At 44.4% G+C, this 20723-nt stretch overlaps 1 protein-coding gene across 12 annotated transcripts in view; it reads right to left on the bottom strand.

Annotated features, from left to right (window-relative positions):
• The window catches only part of LOC130579379 (G patch domain-containing protein 2-like), a 127622-nt gene that overhangs the window by 34905 nt on the left and 71994 nt on the right, over positions 1-20723 (bottom strand). For 9 of the 12 annotated variants that reach the window (XM_057376478.1, XM_057376630.1, XM_057376555.1 and 6 more), the window contains 2 exons: positions 7239-7900; positions 885-949 (listed from right to left, as the gene is read on the bottom strand). In XM_057376478.1, coding sequence (XP_057232461.1) covers positions 885-949; positions 7239-7900 — 727 coding nt within the window. Of the gene's footprint in view, positions 1-884; positions 950-7238; positions 7901-8733; positions 8851-20723 lie in introns of those variants that run through there. The other 3 variants (XM_057376800.1, XM_057376881.1, XM_057377048.1) reach the window with 3 other exon arrangements.

The raw sequence follows: 20723 nt of genomic DNA, 5'->3' as shown, positions 1-20723 counted from the left end.
CCAATAACAAGTGCATTACTGGAAGCAGCATTTCCTATTGGGCTAACATTTCCTTTAGCACTCTTGTATTCCCAGAAAAGATCTCATCCAAATCTTAGCTTGTGAAATGTGACAGAATCAGAGTAACAGAGCACAGAATTGCAGGTCTTTAGGGTCACATTCCACATGCTCCTAATATAATAGTCCTCAATGCCTGTGTGACTACTACAACCYATTTAACACTTACTTCTGCCATATCCCACATCAACTGGACACTGTGCTGTCACTGATAAATAAAACCAGAATGCACTTCACACTCAAAACTCCTAAGAAACCATTTCTAAAACAGACAGTGAAAATACCAGATTCCACTAATGCACACAAGAGCAAGGGAAGAACACATATTTAAAGAAATAAAACCTATCATATATTACCATCATCTTCTTAGCACAGTCTATTAGGTGACTTGTGAGTAGTAAGCAATTTTTTCCCCCATTTTCTCTTCCTGCCTGTAGAGAAAACAACTAACAGATTCAGGCMCTAATGGTATGTAGACAACCCTTGAAAAACCTATAGAAACAAATCATAAGCTGTGCTCTTGCRTTACAAAGAGCTCTCAAACTCCTCTTGTATGATGTCTGTGCTGTCCCACAATAGCTTCTTAGGTTGCAAGTATTATGGATCAGATATACAAACTATTTCAGCAGGAAAAGTGCAGTGTTATGAAAATCATACATTTGTAGCCCTCATCTCATTTCTTAACTTCCAGCCTCTCCCTGCCACTGCTTTATCTCATGCACTTCCCTCTCTGTCTCTCTTCAAACATAGATCTTTCTTTGCATTTGTAAAGAAAGTAAGCAAAACTCCCCAGCAGCACATAAGGAAAATCACAGGACACTTGTTACCTTGGCGACCTTCATCATTGGTAAACAGGCCAGTATCACTGCTGCTGCATACACTGCTGGTTTCACTGGAACAAAWACAAAGAAAAAAAAATCATGGTTACAATTGCAGCAGGCACAAAACAAAACCCACCCTACTACATTTTACTAGCTTCTCCAAGACYAAAAGGCTTTATATGTATCACAAAAACTGCATTTCAGATACATGACCAGCTCTAGGACAGAATGTAACTGCTTCCTGTTAAAAACTATCAATGCTGCATCGCYTGAAAAAGAGTAGAATCCTGCATCTAGTTTAGTTCTAAATTATCAAGAATTAATTCATAAAATGGCATTTGCCTCAGGTACTAGAACTAATAACCTAACTACGACTTTGTSTGGAATACTCACCAGTAAATTAAGCGCAGTTAAAAACTCTGTCCTTGGGTCACTCAACAGCTACTGAAAACCCCTTGAAGTTTTTTACTTCACATTCCTTTTCCTCAAAAACGTTACACTGTCACATAAACACACTCCTTTCCCCAATGGCAATCTTTATTTTATAGGGAGTGAAGCACGGCTGTCACACTTACAACTCTACAGCTAAATACCTTAGCAAAGCATGACTTGCTGCTGCTGAATGCAACCTTGTTATAGCRTGCTTTGCATTTGCTGAAGCAATTAAGAGATTTAATTCTTGAACAAAAGAATAAAGCTAGAAATTAATTTGTAGAAAGTCATTAATTGACTGGGAAGTTGGATGAATATTTGTAGCAGAAGTACATGCTCACGTCAGTCTCAAGCATCTGAACACTTTAATGCTGACATGAAGTCATTTCTTGAACACTTCAGCAATATTTCCTYCGATTTAGCTGAGAGATATCAGGACAAGCAAAAACTACTTACAGCCTACTCCCTCAGCACTAAGACTTTAGATGCTAACATCAAATGTAAGTCAGCAGTAGAATCAGTCTCCAATCAGGGAATGSTGTTTGAAAGTATCTCTGCATCCCTCTTTTCCAGGGAAATTGGATCATACTAGTGACCAGTATCAGCTGGAAACTCTTCAGTTTAAAAGGCTGAATGATGAGGGACCACAAAATATGTCATTCGAAAGAATTGCAGACACAGAATAAAACCCTATTTTGTGATCGTATTATTGTTCTTAGAAAATGCACTCTAAAGAGCAGCCAAGTCAACTCATCATGGATATCTAAAAACTCAGCATCTTCATCATTGTATAAAGGCCATTTATATTCAAAGGATGAACAATCTGTACATCATTTTCACATTTCAGCATGCAAGTTAATATCAAATTCCATTACAAAAGCTTGGCCATCCATTCACCTWCCCATATATATACCATAGCAATTAAGGCCGAGGACTGAGAACCTTGAATTGCTTCATCCCTAGCTCTCCTACTAACTCACTGTATGATCCTGGACCAATCTTTTAGCCTGCCTGCTTTTCCTTTTGATAGCCTGGATTAACAATCCTCACAAGCTGCAGATGCAAGGATTGAGAGACTGCTTCATAAGGGTTTTACCATCCTCAGAGAMAAGATGCCCAAAAAAGTAAAAAGTATTGACAAGATCCCGTATCATATTAACAGTACTTTCAGCATCCTGTTGCACTGAGAGCTCTTTAGCTCCTTACAGGTAAGCATCACTGCCCGCACTTTACTGGAACAAACTTTTAGGGATCTTACCCTCTTCACCACCCCTTTTACACTGCAGGGCTGAACACAAACTAGACTCCTATGCAGGCCTTTCTGCAGGTCCAGTAAGCACTGATTAATGACCTCCACTTGCAAAGGAGGCTACTTACCTTAACCATGAAATAATGAATGCTATTGATCCAACAAGCTACTGCTATAGAGTGTTATTGATCACCCAATCTTTGGTTAAAATGGTCCTCATTTAGCAATTTCACTGTCRCAAACACCTGGAGCAAAGCATGCTTATAATTAAATAGTTTGGGGGAGTTAAAGTGAGAGGTGATGGACAGAGATCTCAGGTTTCCCCCATTTATTCTTATGCCTGAGCTATTGTTTGTGTCAGGAGAGATATTGATTTTCTATAAAAATAAGAAAACAAGAGGCACCAAGGGGCTGCAGAAGGTCAGGCTGGGCTGGAGAAGGAGGGGAAGCTGAACACTCTGTCTTTGTCACTTGCCTTCCAAGAGAGAGGATTTTTTTTTTTTTTTTAATGGAGAGACTGGCCTCCAATTCATCAGCTTAGCTAGACTCACAAATGCCACTGCAGGCTGTCATCGAAGGAGCTCACTTCCAAAGGGTAAAGCAACTTAACTGCACACTCAGGATGATCGATGGTCACAATTCTCAGGCCAGAATAATGTACTAGTTTTGGCTGGCATAGAGTTAAATTTTTCTCATAGTAGAACTAAGGTTCTATGTTTTGGATTTGTGACCAGTGCTGGTAACACAGARATGTTTTAGTTACTGCTGAGCAGTGCTTACAGGGTGCCAGGGCTCTCTCTGTTTCCCACACTGCCCTGCCGGTGAGCAGGCTGGGGGTGCAGAAAAAGCTGGGAGGGTATACAGCTGGACAGCTGACCCTGACTGACCAAAGCAATATCCCACATCACATAATGTCATGCTTAACAATAAAAGCTGGGATAAAGAAGAATGAAGCCAGGGACATTTGGAATTGTGGTGTCTGTCTTCCCAAATAATGTCACAAATGATGCAGTTYTGCAYTCCTGGAGATGGCTGAACACCTACCCGCTCATAGGAAGTAGTGAATTCCTTGTTTTGCTTTGCTTGCACACATGGCTTTTGCTTCACCCACTAAACCAACTTTACCTCAAGCTGAGAGTTTTCTCACTTTTACTCTTCCATTTTCCTCCCTCATCCCACTGTGGGGGAGTGAGCAGGCGGCTGTGTGGAGCTGAGCTGCCTGTCTGGGTTAAACCACAACAAATACATCAAGAAAGTGAAATSTCACTTGGCAGGTCAGTAGAATCTCCAGTTTGAAAAAGTCACATTAAGAATTTTGGTACTTGAAAACATATGAGACCAACTGCCTATTTTTCACAAATAAACACACCACTCAAAGTGATTTTTTAGACAGCTCTTGTACTATGGTTTGTTCTGCCCTCAAACCAAACTCAGACCATTTTGGAAATACTCAGCTTAGACCAACAACAGAAAGAACTCCAGCACTCAATATATAATTTGCCTTTCTTTTATTATGGCTGCAGGGAATCTGAGAACATTCAGGGACAGAAAGGCATGTTACTTCTAACAGTCTTAGCAGTTAATTGTCACCTTTGTGTATACAAATGACTGCTTAAACTAAAACCACTTGCTTCCTCTGTTGTTTCCACAATTATTTTAGATCAAGCATTGGGTCATGTCATTATCCAATTCAGAACCATCATCATTTCCTGCACATCCATCCCTCTCTCAATTTGTGTTCACCTTTTGCCACGTTTGGCAAACAATTTCAAAGATTTCATTTCATGCACAATTTAAATCACAATACTGCAGTTCATCTACCTCAAGGAAAAGACTGGGCTTAGTCCCACAAGCAAACTATAAAGAAAACTATCTCCTCATTAAGAATGGCTATCCAAGACTTTCTCAGTGAAAAGAGAAAACCAACTAAATGTAGTAGGTTTTTGACCTAACTTAGGATAAGAAAAAACTTGTGGAAAACTAAGAAAAATTCTTCTGGAAAGCAGAGAAAACACTGGCTATTTCAGTATTTACAGAGTCATTCCTTCATAACAAACTAAAGCAAGCATCAGTGTAGGGCAGGGAAAAGGTTAAAAAAAACTCATGCTGAATGCACAACTTAGTTTGTCTCAAAACCCATTTCATTTTGTGACATTCCCTATTCCTAGAGGAGTAAACAGTAGTGGAACCAGTTCAGCATGAAAGTTTTGCACATCACCAGATCACCACAGATTGCTTCTAAGTCCCACAAGCAGAATCAGTCACTTTTCTTCCCATCAGCTTGTGACGACAACCACAACATTCATTCTCCTACMCATCCCATTTTTTTCTCCCTTCCTCAGGATATGCCCTTGTCATGCATCTGTGCAAAGTATTTCTCTTACTGTACCAGAAAAAAACAGCTAGAGCACAGTGGGAGTGAGGCAAACACAGCCAGTTTCACTCTGCTGCTAGCAGCAAAGTGCTATATTTAGAGCAGTGGAGACCAAAGCATGATCCTTTAGGGCCGTGAGGAATACTCCGCAGTGAAGAGGGTTGCACGTATTCCTCCCTCCAGCTGTGGCCCTCCCTAGTGAGTCATAGCACAGATCACACATGTGGTGTTGGAGAGGTCAAATATTCCAAGCACTCACTTTCCAGAGAGAATCCTAAGGATTTGGCAGCAGATGGTAAGTGTCATTTGACGCATACACTTGCACAATAATTAGTCTGAGAGCAAGGGACAACTGAGACAGAATAAAGCCATCTCTCAGCATGGTCCTCAAGTAACAGTCTGGACATAGCTCTTTATTTACTCTTTTTAAGGCTGGCACACATAAAGGCTGGATAAAAGCCTACTGGTTTAAGTTCAAGTTTGACATGATGGAACACTCTGATCCACTCTGATCGGTGGAAAAAAAGCAACTCAGGAAACACCCTCCTAGTAAGGGTACCTCTCAGTCCATCACCATTGACATGCAGCATTCAGAAGCTACTTGGCACATTTCTTTTCCTGCAATACTAGCAAATAGCTCTGAAAAGACAGAACTACTTTAACAACTAGTATCAAAAAGTTTCCATCCACATTTCTTGTAAAGCCCATTTCACACCCACTTTTTAGCAACAACAGCCACTCTAGTAAGAAAAAGATGACCAACCTGTAACAGTTACATGATACAAATCACAACTGACAAAGTAAAATTGCAATAGTGGTTCCCTGGACCAGGACAGTGAAGACTTACTGGAACTTAATCTTTTCACAGAATCCCAGAAAATACCATTGAGAAGTCTGCACTTCCAGCTGTTATCCACAAAGCCATAATAATGAAGAGCCACCTGTCCACTCGGACAAACTGCAGAGCTAGACTGTCACAACGCTTAAATGAACCTCAACATGTGAACAGTCATATGGTATCACACAGTTAGATTTTCCAAATCCACTGTCATCTGTCTGATAGTGACTGTTACAGTGAATGCTTGAGAAAAGAACATAGAACATGGCAGATTCCTCAATATTTCTCTAGCTTTTAGCAGTCAGCAGCTTAAGGACTTCCTAAGCTTTCATCTGGACAGATCTTTCATCTTTCTAAGCCAGATCTTTCATCTTTCTAAGCCAGATCTTTCATCTGGAAAATGTTTAACAGCCCCTGATGTAACTATGCTCCACATCTCCCTTTTGTACATACTTAAATTTTGACCTCTAAGATGTCCTGCGGCAGTTTCAAACCTCACATTTCATGAAAAAGAATACTTTTTGTTTGTTTGTTTGAAATACCTCCTCAATGTCTGCTGTTCTTACATAGTGATAATTAGAAAATAAGCAGTCACCTTTGCTTTCTGTATTCCATTCATTGAAATGTCCTCCATTTGATTCTTAGCAGCTGCCTCTTTTCTAACCTGAAAAATCTCTTTGGACAGAAGCAGTTGCATGACCCCAAACCTTCAACAGAGAGAATAAAAGTCACAGCTGGAGAAAAATTACCTAGGGCAACACGAATTCATACCATGACATTTAAATATCTCATTTTAATCCCTTGTATGTGATTCTGCCACAAATTCATCRAAGTTCTCCAAAACTGGACACAAAGACATCACACCCCACTGTCTGTGTAGGCTTATCCTGTAAGTAACTTAARTTCCCCTCAATTTCTTCATTGTCTCACCACAGTCCCCTCATAGCTAGGCTTTCAGGATCAGTTCAAGAGAAGATGTAGAACTGCAAGCAAGGTACGTAGACTGAAGTTCACACAGTACCTGCACAAAGGGCTAGCAGTAATAACGTGAGATATGATCTCTTAACTACTACTACATTAAATGCTGAAAACAAGAAACTGAGATCAGTTCATATTAATCACGCAACACAAGTGCTAACTGTGCATTTACTCTCCAAACCATAGGCCACAGGCATGCCACTTTGTAGCTGAAAGGCCACAGACACTTCCAAGGACTCCTCGTGTAACAGGAGCCAGAAACCTACCAGCTTGCCAACTCTACAAGGAAGCGCTTTGGGTCATCATACAGTACTGAGAAAAGACTTGGAAAAAATCTACCGTTTAGAAGCAGCTGAGACATTTCTCCTCTTCAAAAAGAGAGCAGCACAGAGTGATGTTAAGAATTTCAAAAAGCAAGGCACAGCATTTACAAGCAGCTGAAAGCAAGGCGGCTATCTGACTAGCACAGGGAAGAAACCAAGATCTCACCATTCCGACATATTTTCATCTGAGCCCTGTTTCTGATCATCAGCTTCACAATCCATGTGCTCCTTCCTTCCTGCTTTGCTGAGGAAGGGCCTGTTCTCTCCTGACTGGCTGTGACTGGATGATGTCCATGGGGCATTTTCTTTCCAGCGTGAAAGACACTGTTTCTTGGCTGACTTGAACYTGCAGCCCCTCTCGCAGTTCCACTCTGACACCCTAAGCTTTTGCTGGAGACTGGCAGCCACCTCTGATGTCACACGTTTGACTTTCCGTCGGCGCCTGAGAGGTCGACAGGGTGCATTCTCTGTAAAGGAGTCTGACTCATGCCACAAGTGTTGTTTGCTCCTCAGGGTGGCACATAGAGTTGGGTGTCGTTTGACCACTGCCATGTCATCAGAATCACTGAAATTAGCTGTCAGCACCTCACGGCAATCCTTGACAGCTTCGTCCAAGCTCGACTCTGAGGCCTCACTGTAGCAGCAGGCATGCTCTGCCTGATGTGTGAAGTCTGAGCGTCGTTTACGACCCCGTCTCTTGCGAAGTTGACGACGCTGCTGCCGTGGGCTTAGTGCCATCTCTTCCCATAGTTCATCCAGTTTGTTTTGTTCTGAAGTCTGCTCTAAAGCCGAGGCCAAGTCATGCACCAGTTCATCCATTGGTAATGTCTACCGAAAATGACAACAAATTATYAGCACCAGACATAAATACTGCCACTAACGCATCACCACACTGTAGTATGCTACAGTCTTTGCAATGTTAACCTAGTTAGACACTTAGGAGTTGCCTGAGAGGGCCCAATGCAGGACAACTGCCACTTCCTGGCTAACACTCACTTCTTCTTTYTGCAAGGGTTAAATCCCTCTTCTAACCATGGTGCCACAGATCACTCTACTGCAGCAGTTGGGTCAAATGCTCTGTGTCTGAAAAGGCCTTAAGGTAGCATCTTTTGTGTTGAAGCAACATGCTCAATTACATATCCCAAAGGGTATGGAAGTCTGCAACTAGTTTTTGCTACCCGGCGTCAGTAAGACACAGAGAAGGGTTAGCCTGCTTGACAAACAGATTGAGTCTTCCAAAACGTAGACCAGCAGCAAAGCTGGGAGTAAAACAAGTAGTCTACAAGCCAGCATCACTTCGGCAGCAAAACAAAGCATGTGGGATCCTGTGCCCCTTAAAACAGAATGTATGAGACCAAGCCTCAACTCTAAATGCCGCAAAATACCACCCCTACACTTCAGGTGCTAATGCACCAATTCCAAAGTCCTGGCTAAATCCCTCACCTCACAAACCCCCTCTTCCCATCCGTGCCTTGCAGGCGTGGGATTTCTCTCCCCACCGGGCACAGAAACACCCACACCCCCATCCCGGTGAACTACCCCCTGCCGCAGGCCGCGTCGCTTAGTCCTCAGCGACCCGGCCGCACCGACTCCCTCCTCCGGGGAGACGCCGCTGCTTCTGCCCGACACCCCCCAGATCCACCGGGAAAACACGGCAAAACCTGCTCTCACCGCCCCGGACGCGCCGCCTCCCGCCGGGCCTGCCCACGRCCCCGCTCACCGGCCAGCGCCCCGCTCCGCCAGCCCCTCGCCAGCGCCGCTTCCGGCCTCCCCGGGCCACTTCCTCCGCCCGCCCCGCCTGCGGGCGGGGCCGCCACCGCCGCCGAGCCCTGACGCTCCGGCCGGGCCAGCGCCGGCCCGCCCCGCCCATCCCATCCCATCCCATCCCATCCCATCCCGGGCAGCCTGCGAGCGCGGGGTGTCGCGGCGCTGCCTGCTTCGCCGTGTGTTTGTGCTGCGGCTGGTGCCGCCGGTGGAGCCATTGCAGATCCCTTACCTGCCAGCGGGGCAGCCCTTGCCATATACGTAACCTTTAGTCGCTTAGTTATCGTATTTTATTTTTAATGGACAACAAATAAACTCGGTACGCAAACTCTTCCATTTCATTGCTGCCACGCTAATTGTGTATATCCAAAATTAAACCTCACAGTGCTACTTCCCTCTCCTTAAGGCACGCATCTCTTTTCCTATCACCCCATTTTACACATCACTAGCAGCCATCAAAATAAAGCTAGGTGTGAACCTGCCACCATTCAGTTTTGCTTAACATTCCGTTTTATTTCCCAACTTCCGTGATGTTTCTTCGGGGGTTTTGAGTGGGGGTTTGTCATGCTTTTTTATTTGTTTTGTTTTCGGGCCGGGCGGGGGGGGTGGGGTGGGGGCGGTCGCTGGGTTGTGTTGTGGTTGGTTTTTTATTCCTGGGGATTTTTGTTCAGAGTTTTTTTTTTGGTTGATTGGGTTTTTGGTTGCTGGGGGTGGGTGGGGTGGGTAGTTTATTTGTTTAGATTAGGTTTGATTTGGTTTTATGGTGGGGTTTTTGTTTCAGAAGGTTATTTGGGTTGTTTGTTTTTGGTTTTTTTTTAACCAAGGCAGCTGCACTCACATTCAAGCCAATACTGGTTCATTTTTCGAGTAATATTTTACAATGCAGCATATCAAAGGTTTTGCCAACGTACATATATATATATATATATATATATACATTACGTTTGAGGTATTCTCTTTACTAGTTTTGTAAACTTAATCAAGAGAAAATAATCAGGTTTATTTGAATGTGATTTATTCTCTATAAATGTATGCTGCTGCTGCTTATTGCTCATAGATCTCTCATCCTTTGTATTTTTACTTTTTTTCACCCATTCGTGTTTATCCCATCACATTGCCAGGAACAGAAGTTACCCTTAAACGGTGATATTTGCCAAGATAACTGCCTCCTCCCTGCTCTCACCTGCAAAAGACTGGCACTATGTTTGCTTTTCCTCAGTCCTCTGGCACCCTCCCTAGTTTGTCAAGATACTTCAAAAATAATCGAATGCTAGGGTTTGCCATTGGTTCGTACACCCCAACAGGACAAGCTTCATTTAGCTTTGCTGAACTTTCTACATRCTGTTTATCTAATCGGTCCTTTATGGCAGTCTGAGCTGTCATGTTAACATTTTCATTTCCTTTTAGTTCTCTATTATTTCCTTGGAAAATAAATATTAAAAGAAGAAAAGCAGACATTAAGTAGATATTTTTTATCCCATTTCCAATAGCTGACTTGATTAAAGTTATTTTGTGTGCACCAATTTGCCTGTAAAATTATGTCCTTTTGTCTTTTTAACTCTTTCTGGGACAGTAACTCACCTTTACTTGCTGGCAGTATTTTATTTTCCCTGCCATTTTCCTATTTCCAATACAGGGGTTTTCTTTTTACTCTCAGATCTGAGAGCAAATCCCTCCTAAAATCTAATCCTGTTTTCACCGCAGCAATCCTTTTTCATGCTTCAGGATATAAAACAGCTACAAAATGTCTAGGTTAGAGAGAAACTCCCCTGATGGGAAGGTTATTCTGTAAACATCCACTTCAGAGCTTCTTACCCCTTCATTTCAAGCACTAGATACTGGCTGCTGTTCCAGGCAGAATAACAAGCCAGACAAACAATTGTGTACAAGAAATCCTGTGTTCAGATGTCCTGGAGAGATGGCAGCAGATGCCCACTCTAATTTCTCTTATTTCCCCCTCATTTCCTAACTAGTTCTCTGCTGTTTCTGTAGGTCAACAAAATGTTTTGCAACTGGTATAAATTGTACTTCATCTGTCCATTATTTTTTAAGATATTCAACACTAAAACCCAAATTTCAGCAGATGCTGTCGGCATTTGGCCTGAATAAAGACAACAACCTGGTACACAGGATTGGTTTTCTGTGAGAGAGATAGGGCAAAAAGAAGAGACAGGATGAAAGTGCCCTTGCAATTGCAAGTCTCAAGAACTAAAAGGGTGCCGCAAAGGAGCACTGATGTGTATGGGGAAAAAATCAGAAGATTTGGAATAGGAGTTCAAAAAATACAATGAGGCAGTTGGGATAAAATGGCTTTGAGCAGTTTATGGTATTTCTGTCCAGTCTTACAAGGTTCACCCTGACACAGGCCAGCAACAGTATATTTTGAATCCTTGCCTGCATTCAACTTCATCCCACATCCCCTGGCAAATTGTTTACTCTCTGCGCACTTCGTAAGTTGCCTGAATGGGAACTGGCTCATCTTCTCAGCATTAGTTGTACTCATTAAATACTCCAGGGATACAAAATGTTCAGCACTCTTATCCCAGATGGATTGTTATCCATCACTGGGCTTTGTAGGGATGGGGTTTTTCCCTGACCTGAGGCTGTGGTCACCTGTGCTGAACTGTTGCTGGGCCTGGAGGCAGGAGAGGGTGTGTTAGTGGTGAGGGACATTTCCACGGCAAGCAGGAGAGGAAGCTTGGCTGGATGCTCCCTGCTTGTCACAGCAGCGCTTTGGCCCAGCTCCCTCCCCAGTGGGCAGCAGGAGCCATTCAGCCCGGTAGGAAGGGGAGAGCAGCAGGGTCATTGCTCTACCCCAGCAAATGCTCTGCCTAGTCCCATGGCACTTCTCAGCGAAACCTTCCAGGGGTTAAAAGGAAAAAGAGAGACAGAAAGGGGACAAGAGACAAAGGGAGGAATAAAGTCAAAAAATGTGYCGTGAAGCTTCTTGCAGCAAAATGCGGAGAAAGTCATTTCCAACTTCTTTCATCTCAGAGATGAAGCCACTAAATAAAAGGGCAGCACAGAACACAAGGGCTTTTAATCTGTCTCATCTCCTTCATAATAACTGCAAATTTTCCCTGGGCTCCTGGGAGTGAGCCTCTTTCCTCTGTCTTTGCCTTATCTCCCCCCTCCATATTTCACAGCCGGCTCGGCTCCCCTCACTCGGCTGCCCCCGGCCTAGTCTCCGAGAGGCCTGTGGGAGCCGCCAGCTCCCAGGGCCTCATTGTTCCCGGCTTGGGAGGAAGCTCAGGGAGGGAATTGAAGGCAAGTCAAAGGGAAACGGCATCATCGCTGCTTCATTAATGGGAACCTTTCAGCAGAAAACATATCAGAGCGAGGTCTTTTCAGAGGCAGTAATTAGCAATTTGGAGCCTTCCCCCCTCAGGAGATGCAGCTGCGATCTAACAAGTGGGAGCAGTGCTCGCCTCCTTTTACGCTTCATATTTATTGTTTTTCATTTTCTCCATCTTCCTTCCATTGTCCAGCCTCCTCTTCATGGCCAGATAAGGGCCCTTTATTAATCACTCTCTTTTAATTCTTCATTAATGATAATAACTTTCTCTGGTGTGCGAAGAGGAGTTAATCTTTCCTGGGTATTGAGAAAGGACAGGGCTGAAAGGGAGGGAGGGAGGGAGAGAGAAGTGCATGGTGGACAGGGCTGTACTGCCACACTTCCCTGCCRCCCCACCACCCGGAAGGAGTTTCAGATGACTTTGGCTGTCAAGTTGCGAGTTGCCCACTGGAAAATCTTGGGCTGTCAGTTTGGTCCCGCTGTGTGGGTGTGGTGGGATGTACCCTCTGTCAGAGGTCCTGTCCTTACCAGAAACAGGTGCACACTSGCCAGAGGGAGAGGACACTGGTGTACACTGGTGTACACTGGTGACTAACTGGCTGTGTCTACTTGTCTTGGAAGAACACTCCTTCACATTCCTTCAAAGCCCAGTTTTCCAAGCCCAAGCTTAAACAGCCCCTGAAAGTGACAGAAATGGCATCTGGCATGCTCTAGACATGTCAAGATCCTCCTAGGAATGTCTCTCTGGGAGCTGGAACAGTCTGCCTTGGATTGCTCCCATCTGGAGGTGCAGTCCACCAACGTGGACATTCATGTGAGGTGACCAATGCCAGGCTGGCTCAGCATGGACCTCCCGGTGGCAAAAACTGGGTGAAAATGGCAAGGAGGAGGAGGAGGCAGTCTTGGAGGCTCTGGCTATGTGTATGAGGCAACAATCAGTGAATACCAGCCCCRAGAGCATAGCTAAGGAGGACAATCCAAACACACTTACAGAGCTCAGCTTCTTTCCCTGGTGTCCTGAACCACTGGGTTCACAGGAACCCCTGCTAGTAAGGGCCATGCAACTGATCTAGTGATAGCTTTAGTGGTGGATCTCATGGTAGCCCTTTTTGAGTAACTGGGTATGCCACTACCAATTAAGAATATTTTAGTACCACCAAATATGATGAAARCCAGGAGGAATTGCACTGTGACCAGGATAAGTGGCTCCACAAATTCACTGAGGATTATCAGTTTGGCAACAGTGAGAGATTTTGAGGGAAGGGAGCAAATGACATGCAGAGAACTCAGGGACTTCAATGCAGAAGTTCAAGCAAATCAGTCAATAGCAGAGACAGCTCTGTGTCCTTCGCTTACAGAAAGAGTCCCATCCTAGCTTCACATTCCCATGTCATTCCTTGGGTGTTGCCAAAAAAAGCCAGTAATAGTTCCAATTAGTGATTCCCATGGGCCGAATCACATGCTCCTGTGAGAGAGGTTACCCCAACACCATCAGTATCACTGTGTGCGGATCTGAGGCTGTTGTTTGACAGCACTGGGAATGGGTGAAGAAACCAAGCTGCTGAGGGAGTCAGGGCAGGAATGGAGACAGTAGGAAAAAAAAGAAATTTGGTGTTTTCACTTCTTTGGTGTCATCTGCAGGGCAAGTATCCAGTCTGCATTTTTAAAGACCATGGCAGTAAACACTTTTTTCTCCACAATCAAAGCTCTTGCTTTTGGCCCAGCTTCAGGATTCCTGCCAGAAGCTGTGGGACAGACAGGGTCAGTTCATTTCTGGTTACTGTTTTACAAGCATCAGGTGCTGTCTCCCTGATATGCTCTGGTTCCCAAGTGTCTCTAGGGTGCAATGAAACTCAGGCCTACATTTATGCTCTTCTGAGTAATCTGCTGCCAGCATCTTTGGTATCCACTAATGTAGACTTTAAGGATCCTGATATTCCCAATGATTAGGGATGACCAGTATTTCAACGTCCTGTGACAGACCTGTGCTTCATTTCCAGTGCTCCTAATACACTACACAGAAATGTCTAAAAGAACTTTCTAGCTATGAACATGAAGTAATACAGAAAGTGGGGCTGGCTTGTCTGTAAAAGTTGTATTTTAATCTTGCATTGAGTCAGCCTAGTCCCATTAAATATGGTCTGGATTTTAGATTTTATTGATTTCCCTCAGCATCTCTGCATGAAGCCAAAAGACTTCATTTGCACCCAGCAAAAGGAAGAGGTTTTCACACTGTACAGCAACAAATCTATTTGGTATTTTAAAACATATCTCTTTAGACTCACTGAATCAGATCTTCTCTGATCTAACACTGCTCCCCTGTACTGGCCAGCAGGGTCCAGCAAATCCTCCTCCAACCTTTCTGCACCACTAGATGCTCTGGATCTTCTGGAAYTGGTGCCTTCCTTCACACATGTGGCAGTGGATGGACAAAGTCTGAATGGTGGAGCCAGAGAGTTTGTGGAACCTGGTGCATATGAACCCTCCTTCCAGTACTGTGTACTGAATAGCACTGAATAGCAATGCAGATCCTACCTCAGTGAGGATTCATGGGGACTCCATTCATTGCTAGCAGTTGGCTGAGCAATTACCATGTGCAGGATACACTGTTGGGACTTGTGACAAGATGCCACTCCTGCTGATATTGCCAAGTCAAACTCCTGATTGCTGTGAAGAGTACACTAAATAGAGGTATGAGACAACATAAAACAAATGTGATTATTACTGTSACAGGCGAGAGACAAGGTGTCACASATGCAGAGTTCCTCCAGAAAGAAATTAATAAAAGATAATCAGCTTTACTTGGATTCTTCCATGGAAAGGACAGCAAAAAGGTTATTAATGCCATAACTTGAAAGTAAGAACTAAATAAAAAGAAAAACAGAGGGCAAGCAAGACAGGAACTAAAGAACCACTAAATAAATTACCAGATTCCCCTTAATCTTGCAACAGAAAGCCTACTCGTCTGTAATCTAGAATGTTTTTTTTTCAATTTTGCTTTATTTGCCAGTTGGCAAGGACTTCTGTAGGACTGGAATGATCTAGGTTCTCACTGGGGTGCGTACCTGCCATTGCTGGCGTATAAAAAGTGGCCTTGGAGACACTCAGAGGGGAACTTAGCAGTCTACCAGCCAGCCACAGGGATCCAACTAAATCCCTTGAGGATACTTTGATGTCCAGAAAAGAAGTACATTTACCATGGCAGCAGAGAGCAGGCAGTGGTACCAATGATGCCAGTGAGGGCTGGATCATCATGGATGTTAATATGGTTGGGCAGGAACTGAGTGCTAGCTTGCCCTCAGCAAGAACAAGCAGTTTTTCAAAATCTAGAGGCCTCAAAGCAACCCAGCACAGCCAAGTGTACGGATCACCCACAAGGACAGGTAAAGCCTCGAGGAGGCTAGAATTATGTCTTTTGCAGTTATAATGATTGCAGGTTTTTTTGTTTTTTTTTTTGATTGCTTCCTGAAAGTCCTCTACAGACTCTCTTGTTCCTCTCCTGTTGTCCTTGCATCTTGTGATTATCTGCTTGTTTGTAGCAGTGAGATCAACTGGTACAAAGAAGAGCAGCAGGTCTTACACAGAGCTGTGGGGCATGTCACAAGTCTGCATGAAGTGGGCAGGCAGGGGTTGCCAGAAGGCCTTATTGAGTGCACTGTCATTAGTTATTTGAGGGGAAGGTGAAAGTGCTGTACTCAATGGGTGTGTGAACTGGGCTGGGTGTTTCAGCCACAAGTACACTTGTTGGCATATGTAGGTTGGGCTGGGCCAGATGGCTTATTTTTGAACAGGATCCATCAATGTATAGCTTTAGAAAACAACTAAGAAGACAGCATTTTCTGAGTCGTGCAATGGCAACTCGATCCCTGCCCCAGATGGCACTTAACCTCTCCCTGTCCTCCAGACCAGCCTGCAGCTAGGGCTCCACTCCCTTATCTCCACGCACTTGTTCATTCCTCTACCACTGCTTTCTTTCAGCACAGCATATTTGTTGACTCCTTGCAAATTGTTGCTCAAGGCCCAAGTACAACTGCTGCAAGCCCCTGCTTCTGGAGAAGATCCTGCTGGCTGTCTCTCCTAGCTTTTGCCTGCTGGGTGCTGTGGCCTTCCCCAGCCATTCCTAGCACTGCACCCAGGCATCCCCTCCTCCTACCTCATACTGTGACTGGGGGAGTCTGGGGTGCTGACATTGCCAAGCCTTTTGGAGGGTTGAGAGCACTTCATGGTAAGGAAGAACGCAGCAGCACGGATCTGTGGGGAGGGGGAAGGGAGCAGTCCTGACAATCCCCTTCGAATTATAAACATATCCTCTTTAAATACATTTCTAAGGATAACATTTGTATTACTGCGTCCTGTGGCTGCTGATAGGGCCCCGCTTATCGCCTTGGTCTCTCCTCCTTTCTCTGGGCTCTGCTGGGAAAGTCCCTATCTGGAGCCGAGCTGGCAATCCTCCGCCAAGCAATTGTTTCAGTCCAGGGGAAAAATTAATTTCTGCCTATCGTTAATTGAGAGAATTGTGTGGAGAACTGGAAGGGGGGTTGATGGGGGGAGTGGGGGATGGATTGGGGAAGAGAGAGATCGTGTTATTAACAGTGTCCCTTTCATAACCAAATACCCTGATTTCCATCAGTGAGATGAGAGGCTCATTACAGCAAGAAGGTGATTAGAGAACTTGGAGGAGCTATCAGGCTAAGCAAGAGAGTGGCAGGGAATTCGGGAGGGACTCCCAGCAGAAGGGCAGCTGCACCAACCAACCATTCCCTCTCACCCTCACTGCCATTTCYTCCACCCCTCCTCTCCATGTCAGCCCCAGTGACCCCCTACTCACATCTGAGGAAAGAGCAAAGAACTTGCACAGATCAGCAGTTTTAGTGGCTGAAGAGATGCTATATGTGGTGTCAGAGACTGCCCAAAGTAAACAAAAGCCCATTGGAACTGTTCAGCTCCTAAAGGCCCAGGTGACTGCTCGTCTTWAATGCCTTTCCCTGATGGCAAAAGAAGAAGATGCACAAGTATTGCATCTCCCTCCCAGTCACATGAGGAGGTCATRCATGGATATTGAGAGTGTCTCTCATTCACTGATCCCTCAACAGGCTAAAAACTAGGACCTCTGACTGACTCACTCACAGAGAATATGTACAAGGGGAGGAAAACTACCCCAGACTTGCTGTGATCCAGCTTTTGTACCACTCTTTCTGTGTGTGTCTCCTGAGATATTTAATCTATTTTAGAGGTATCACTTTGTGATACAGCCCACCAGCCCCCAAGCCATCTCATGTACCATGTTTATATCTTCATGAATTAGCTGTCCTTCAGCTCACAATCACTCCCCTGACAAATAGCTACAGAATCCCCTTGATTCCTGACATTGCTAGAAATAACTTTCTCTCTCTTTGTGAAGGTAAGCAGCCTTGAAAATTCATCCAGCCCACATAAACACCAGGGGATGGGACTAGGATAAAAGGTTGAACTCCCACCTCGCATGTGAGCGATTCTATGAATAAAACCCATCATTTTATTTTCATTCCTTTTTCGATATAAAACTTTGGCGTCCCAGACAAATTTTGAGTGGACAGGAAGATAATAACATTTCTACTAAATTAGAGTAATATAACCCATTACTCCCATAGTCAATAGTTAATGTTTTAGCTATTATTTTTTTGGTTGTTCCTCTATTGCCAGTAATGTACTTGAGACTGTCAAAAATCTGGTTTTGAGATGACAAAGGGGTCTTTGGCAAGGTCCATATTGGAGAGAAAAGCTGCAACAGAGGAGTCAAAGTGCCAACTAAGCAGCTTCGCATTGAAAAAAACTATGGGGTCTGAACTCYCCTCTTCCTTTGACAAAAGGCATTCCTCTAGGTTTGAGGGGCAGATTACCCCACTCTATAGGCTGCAGGAAATTCAAGACAGCATAACACTCACAATAAGTTTATGTAAAAACAGAAATATTTCTCACCTAGATCATACAGGAGACCATGAAGGCAGACAGAAGTGCTCATTGTCACAGTGTATAAAGTCCTGCAGAGAGCAGCACAAATAATCTCTCCCAACTCCCAAACCAGGCAGATCTTCTACCCCTTCTTAGCTTAATCCCATCTATGCGTGACCATGTGTCAAGTTCTAGTAATCTCCAGCTCCTCAGGGAGATCTAGACAGAAGCAGAGAGAAGCAGACCCTCCACACAAGGCAAGGCCTCCCATTTAGCATCAAGTTTCATTGCTGACAAATAGAGGACACATCCAGGAATATAAGGCCCAGGTCTCTTGGAAAGCTGGCAGGAGGGCATRGTGCTCACCAAGATCCATTTAATCCTTAGCAAGTTCTCTTCATTCACTTATTCCCATGAGAAAATTGTTGGCAATGAGCAAATCGTTGACAGTTAAGAGTAGGTCCAGAACCAGAGTCAGAAATCTTTGAAGCCAGAAAGATTTGCAAAAATCTGTATATTTAGCCTTTTTAAACAAAGTGTCCATTACTTGCTGTTTCCTTGTGCAAATCACCAGTAAAATGCGAATGGAGAAGAACATTTGTAATAAACAGCTTGCGTGTTGAAATTCTGAGTTACTCATGTTGTCTTCTGACAATGCTGAAGGCTTAGCCTAAGATTTCTAGTATCACCAATCAACTAATTAATATAAAATCTTCCTCTTTATAAAGAGGTAGCTCTGGACTGATAAAATTGATAATAAGGCAGACATAGGCTTCATGACAGCCCCTCAGTTAAGCTGTTCTCTGGCCAAAGGGGTTCTGGAGATCAACTACAACAGCACAATAGGCAGTCTGACCCAGGGCTAGGCACTCAGTCCAGGCAGCTGAACACAAATGTCCTCCCACCAAGCCTTAAACAGCTGAAACTCTGCTGAGACTGCTATAAATTGGTAGCCTCCAGCTTTGTATACCCAGTATGAGCTATCATTCTGCACTCACGTTGCCCAGGTTCCCTTCAAGTGGGGAAGTCCAGGCTTTGCATCTCAAAGAAAAAATGATCAGGTATTTGAAAAACCCCCTGCTACTAGCTATTTTCTTCCTTAGTATTCTGCCACCAGCTTTGCAAGGCTTCAGCAATGAGGTCTGAGGAACAGCTTGTATGGCTGCTTCTCATCCTGACTCTCTKTTTGTCTGTCTCTCTGTAGACCATCAGAAAACAGAGAAGGGGAGAGACTGTGTGGTTAGCCTCCAGCTAACTCCATCCCAGTTGAAGGCTCTGCACTGTCAATTAAATGACCAGAATCAGCTTTAAAGAAGAGAGCATAACTGAATGCCATCAAAGTATTTGGAAATATTTCAGCAAGTAAGAAGAAAGCTCCCTTGCATACACACAGCCAGTCCTCTGAAACCCTTCCTAGTGCTCACAACACTTGGGGACTGCTGGGTTAGGTGGAGCTCTTAGAGAGAAGGAAATGAGGGTGGTATACATTTTCATACTGAAAATGAGTTCRTAGGACAACTCCATGCTCTGATGATCTCTGATATCCCAGGAAATCCTAGAGCAGGACAAGGTGGAACAAACCCTTTTCTGACATTGGGAACATGCACTTTCCAGCATATTTCTTCCAGTTTGGCCCAGAGAAAGAAGTGAGATTAGCCAAAGTTATGGAGTGAAAAAGAGTATGACACCTGTACAAAGAGGAACAAGCAAGCAAGCAGAGAACATRAGAGAATTTCAGGAAGAAGAGTTTGAAAAACAGAAAAGTGACTACAAAGAGAGAAGCGTAAGGGTGAATTAGACAGAGAGAGATGGAGACATGGACTGTGTTTGGAGGAAARAGCATAATGGGAGAAAGGAGGGGGCAAAGTCTGAGGCAGTCAGTGAGTTCAGAACAATCTCTATTCTCTACAGCACTTTCTGTTTAAAAAAATAAAAAAGGAATGATGGAGAAGGGGAGAGAGTCAGACAAGTTTAATGATGTGTGTTCAAAGCTCAGATTGGAAAAATGACAGAGAAAAGCAGCCTGTTTCGGCTCTAATAAATTGTTCTTTGCTGTAAGAGACGCCTGTCGCAGCATTAATACAGGGCCCTAATACACGGGTCAGGGTTAAGTAATTTTCTCCGGCAACTTAAGCGAATAATGAAGCTGGCAGCGGCTAGTGGCGCAGTGGGAGAGATGGCCCGGGCCGCCGGCACTTTGTCTTCATTTATTATGCCAGCTCTCATGATTTGGGTACTGGCTGCAGCGACGGGAAGCCTCCGCCGAGGAGATATCGCTTCATTTCGGCAAGGTAATGAAAGCTGGGATGGGGGGAGGATAAACCAATTTGCTGGCTGACATGGGAAGGAGTGATTTGCAGGCCTGGGTAGGGGAGGGGGGTGACCAAGCAAGAGCAAGCACAAGGCTAAACCAAGGGGGTTGCTCAAGGCCCTTCCTTAGATAATGGCACCATGTGTTTGTGGGGAGGGCAGTGGAGCAGGACCAAGCAGGAGGGGATGGTGGAGCTGGAATACAGCAAATGTGAGGACCTGAGAGTGTGGGGAGTAAGGAAGAGCCACCAGGAAGAACAGTGGGTGCAGAAGAGACTGATGGAAAAGGAAGGAACAGGTGGAGGTCCAAGGGCTGATGGAAGTTGTTGGTGGAGTAAAGTAAAAGTTCAC

This window comes from Malurus melanocephalus, unplaced genomic scaffold (assembly GCF_030028575.1).
Source record: "Malurus melanocephalus ecotype Western Australia unplaced genomic scaffold, MMel_1.1 scaffold_0, whole genome shotgun sequence".
NCBI classification, from domain to species: domain Eukaryota; kingdom Metazoa; phylum Chordata; class Aves; order Passeriformes; family Maluridae; genus Malurus; species Malurus melanocephalus.
Note: the sequence above shows the minus strand (reverse complement) of the source record. Positions and strands in the feature narration are given on the sequence as shown.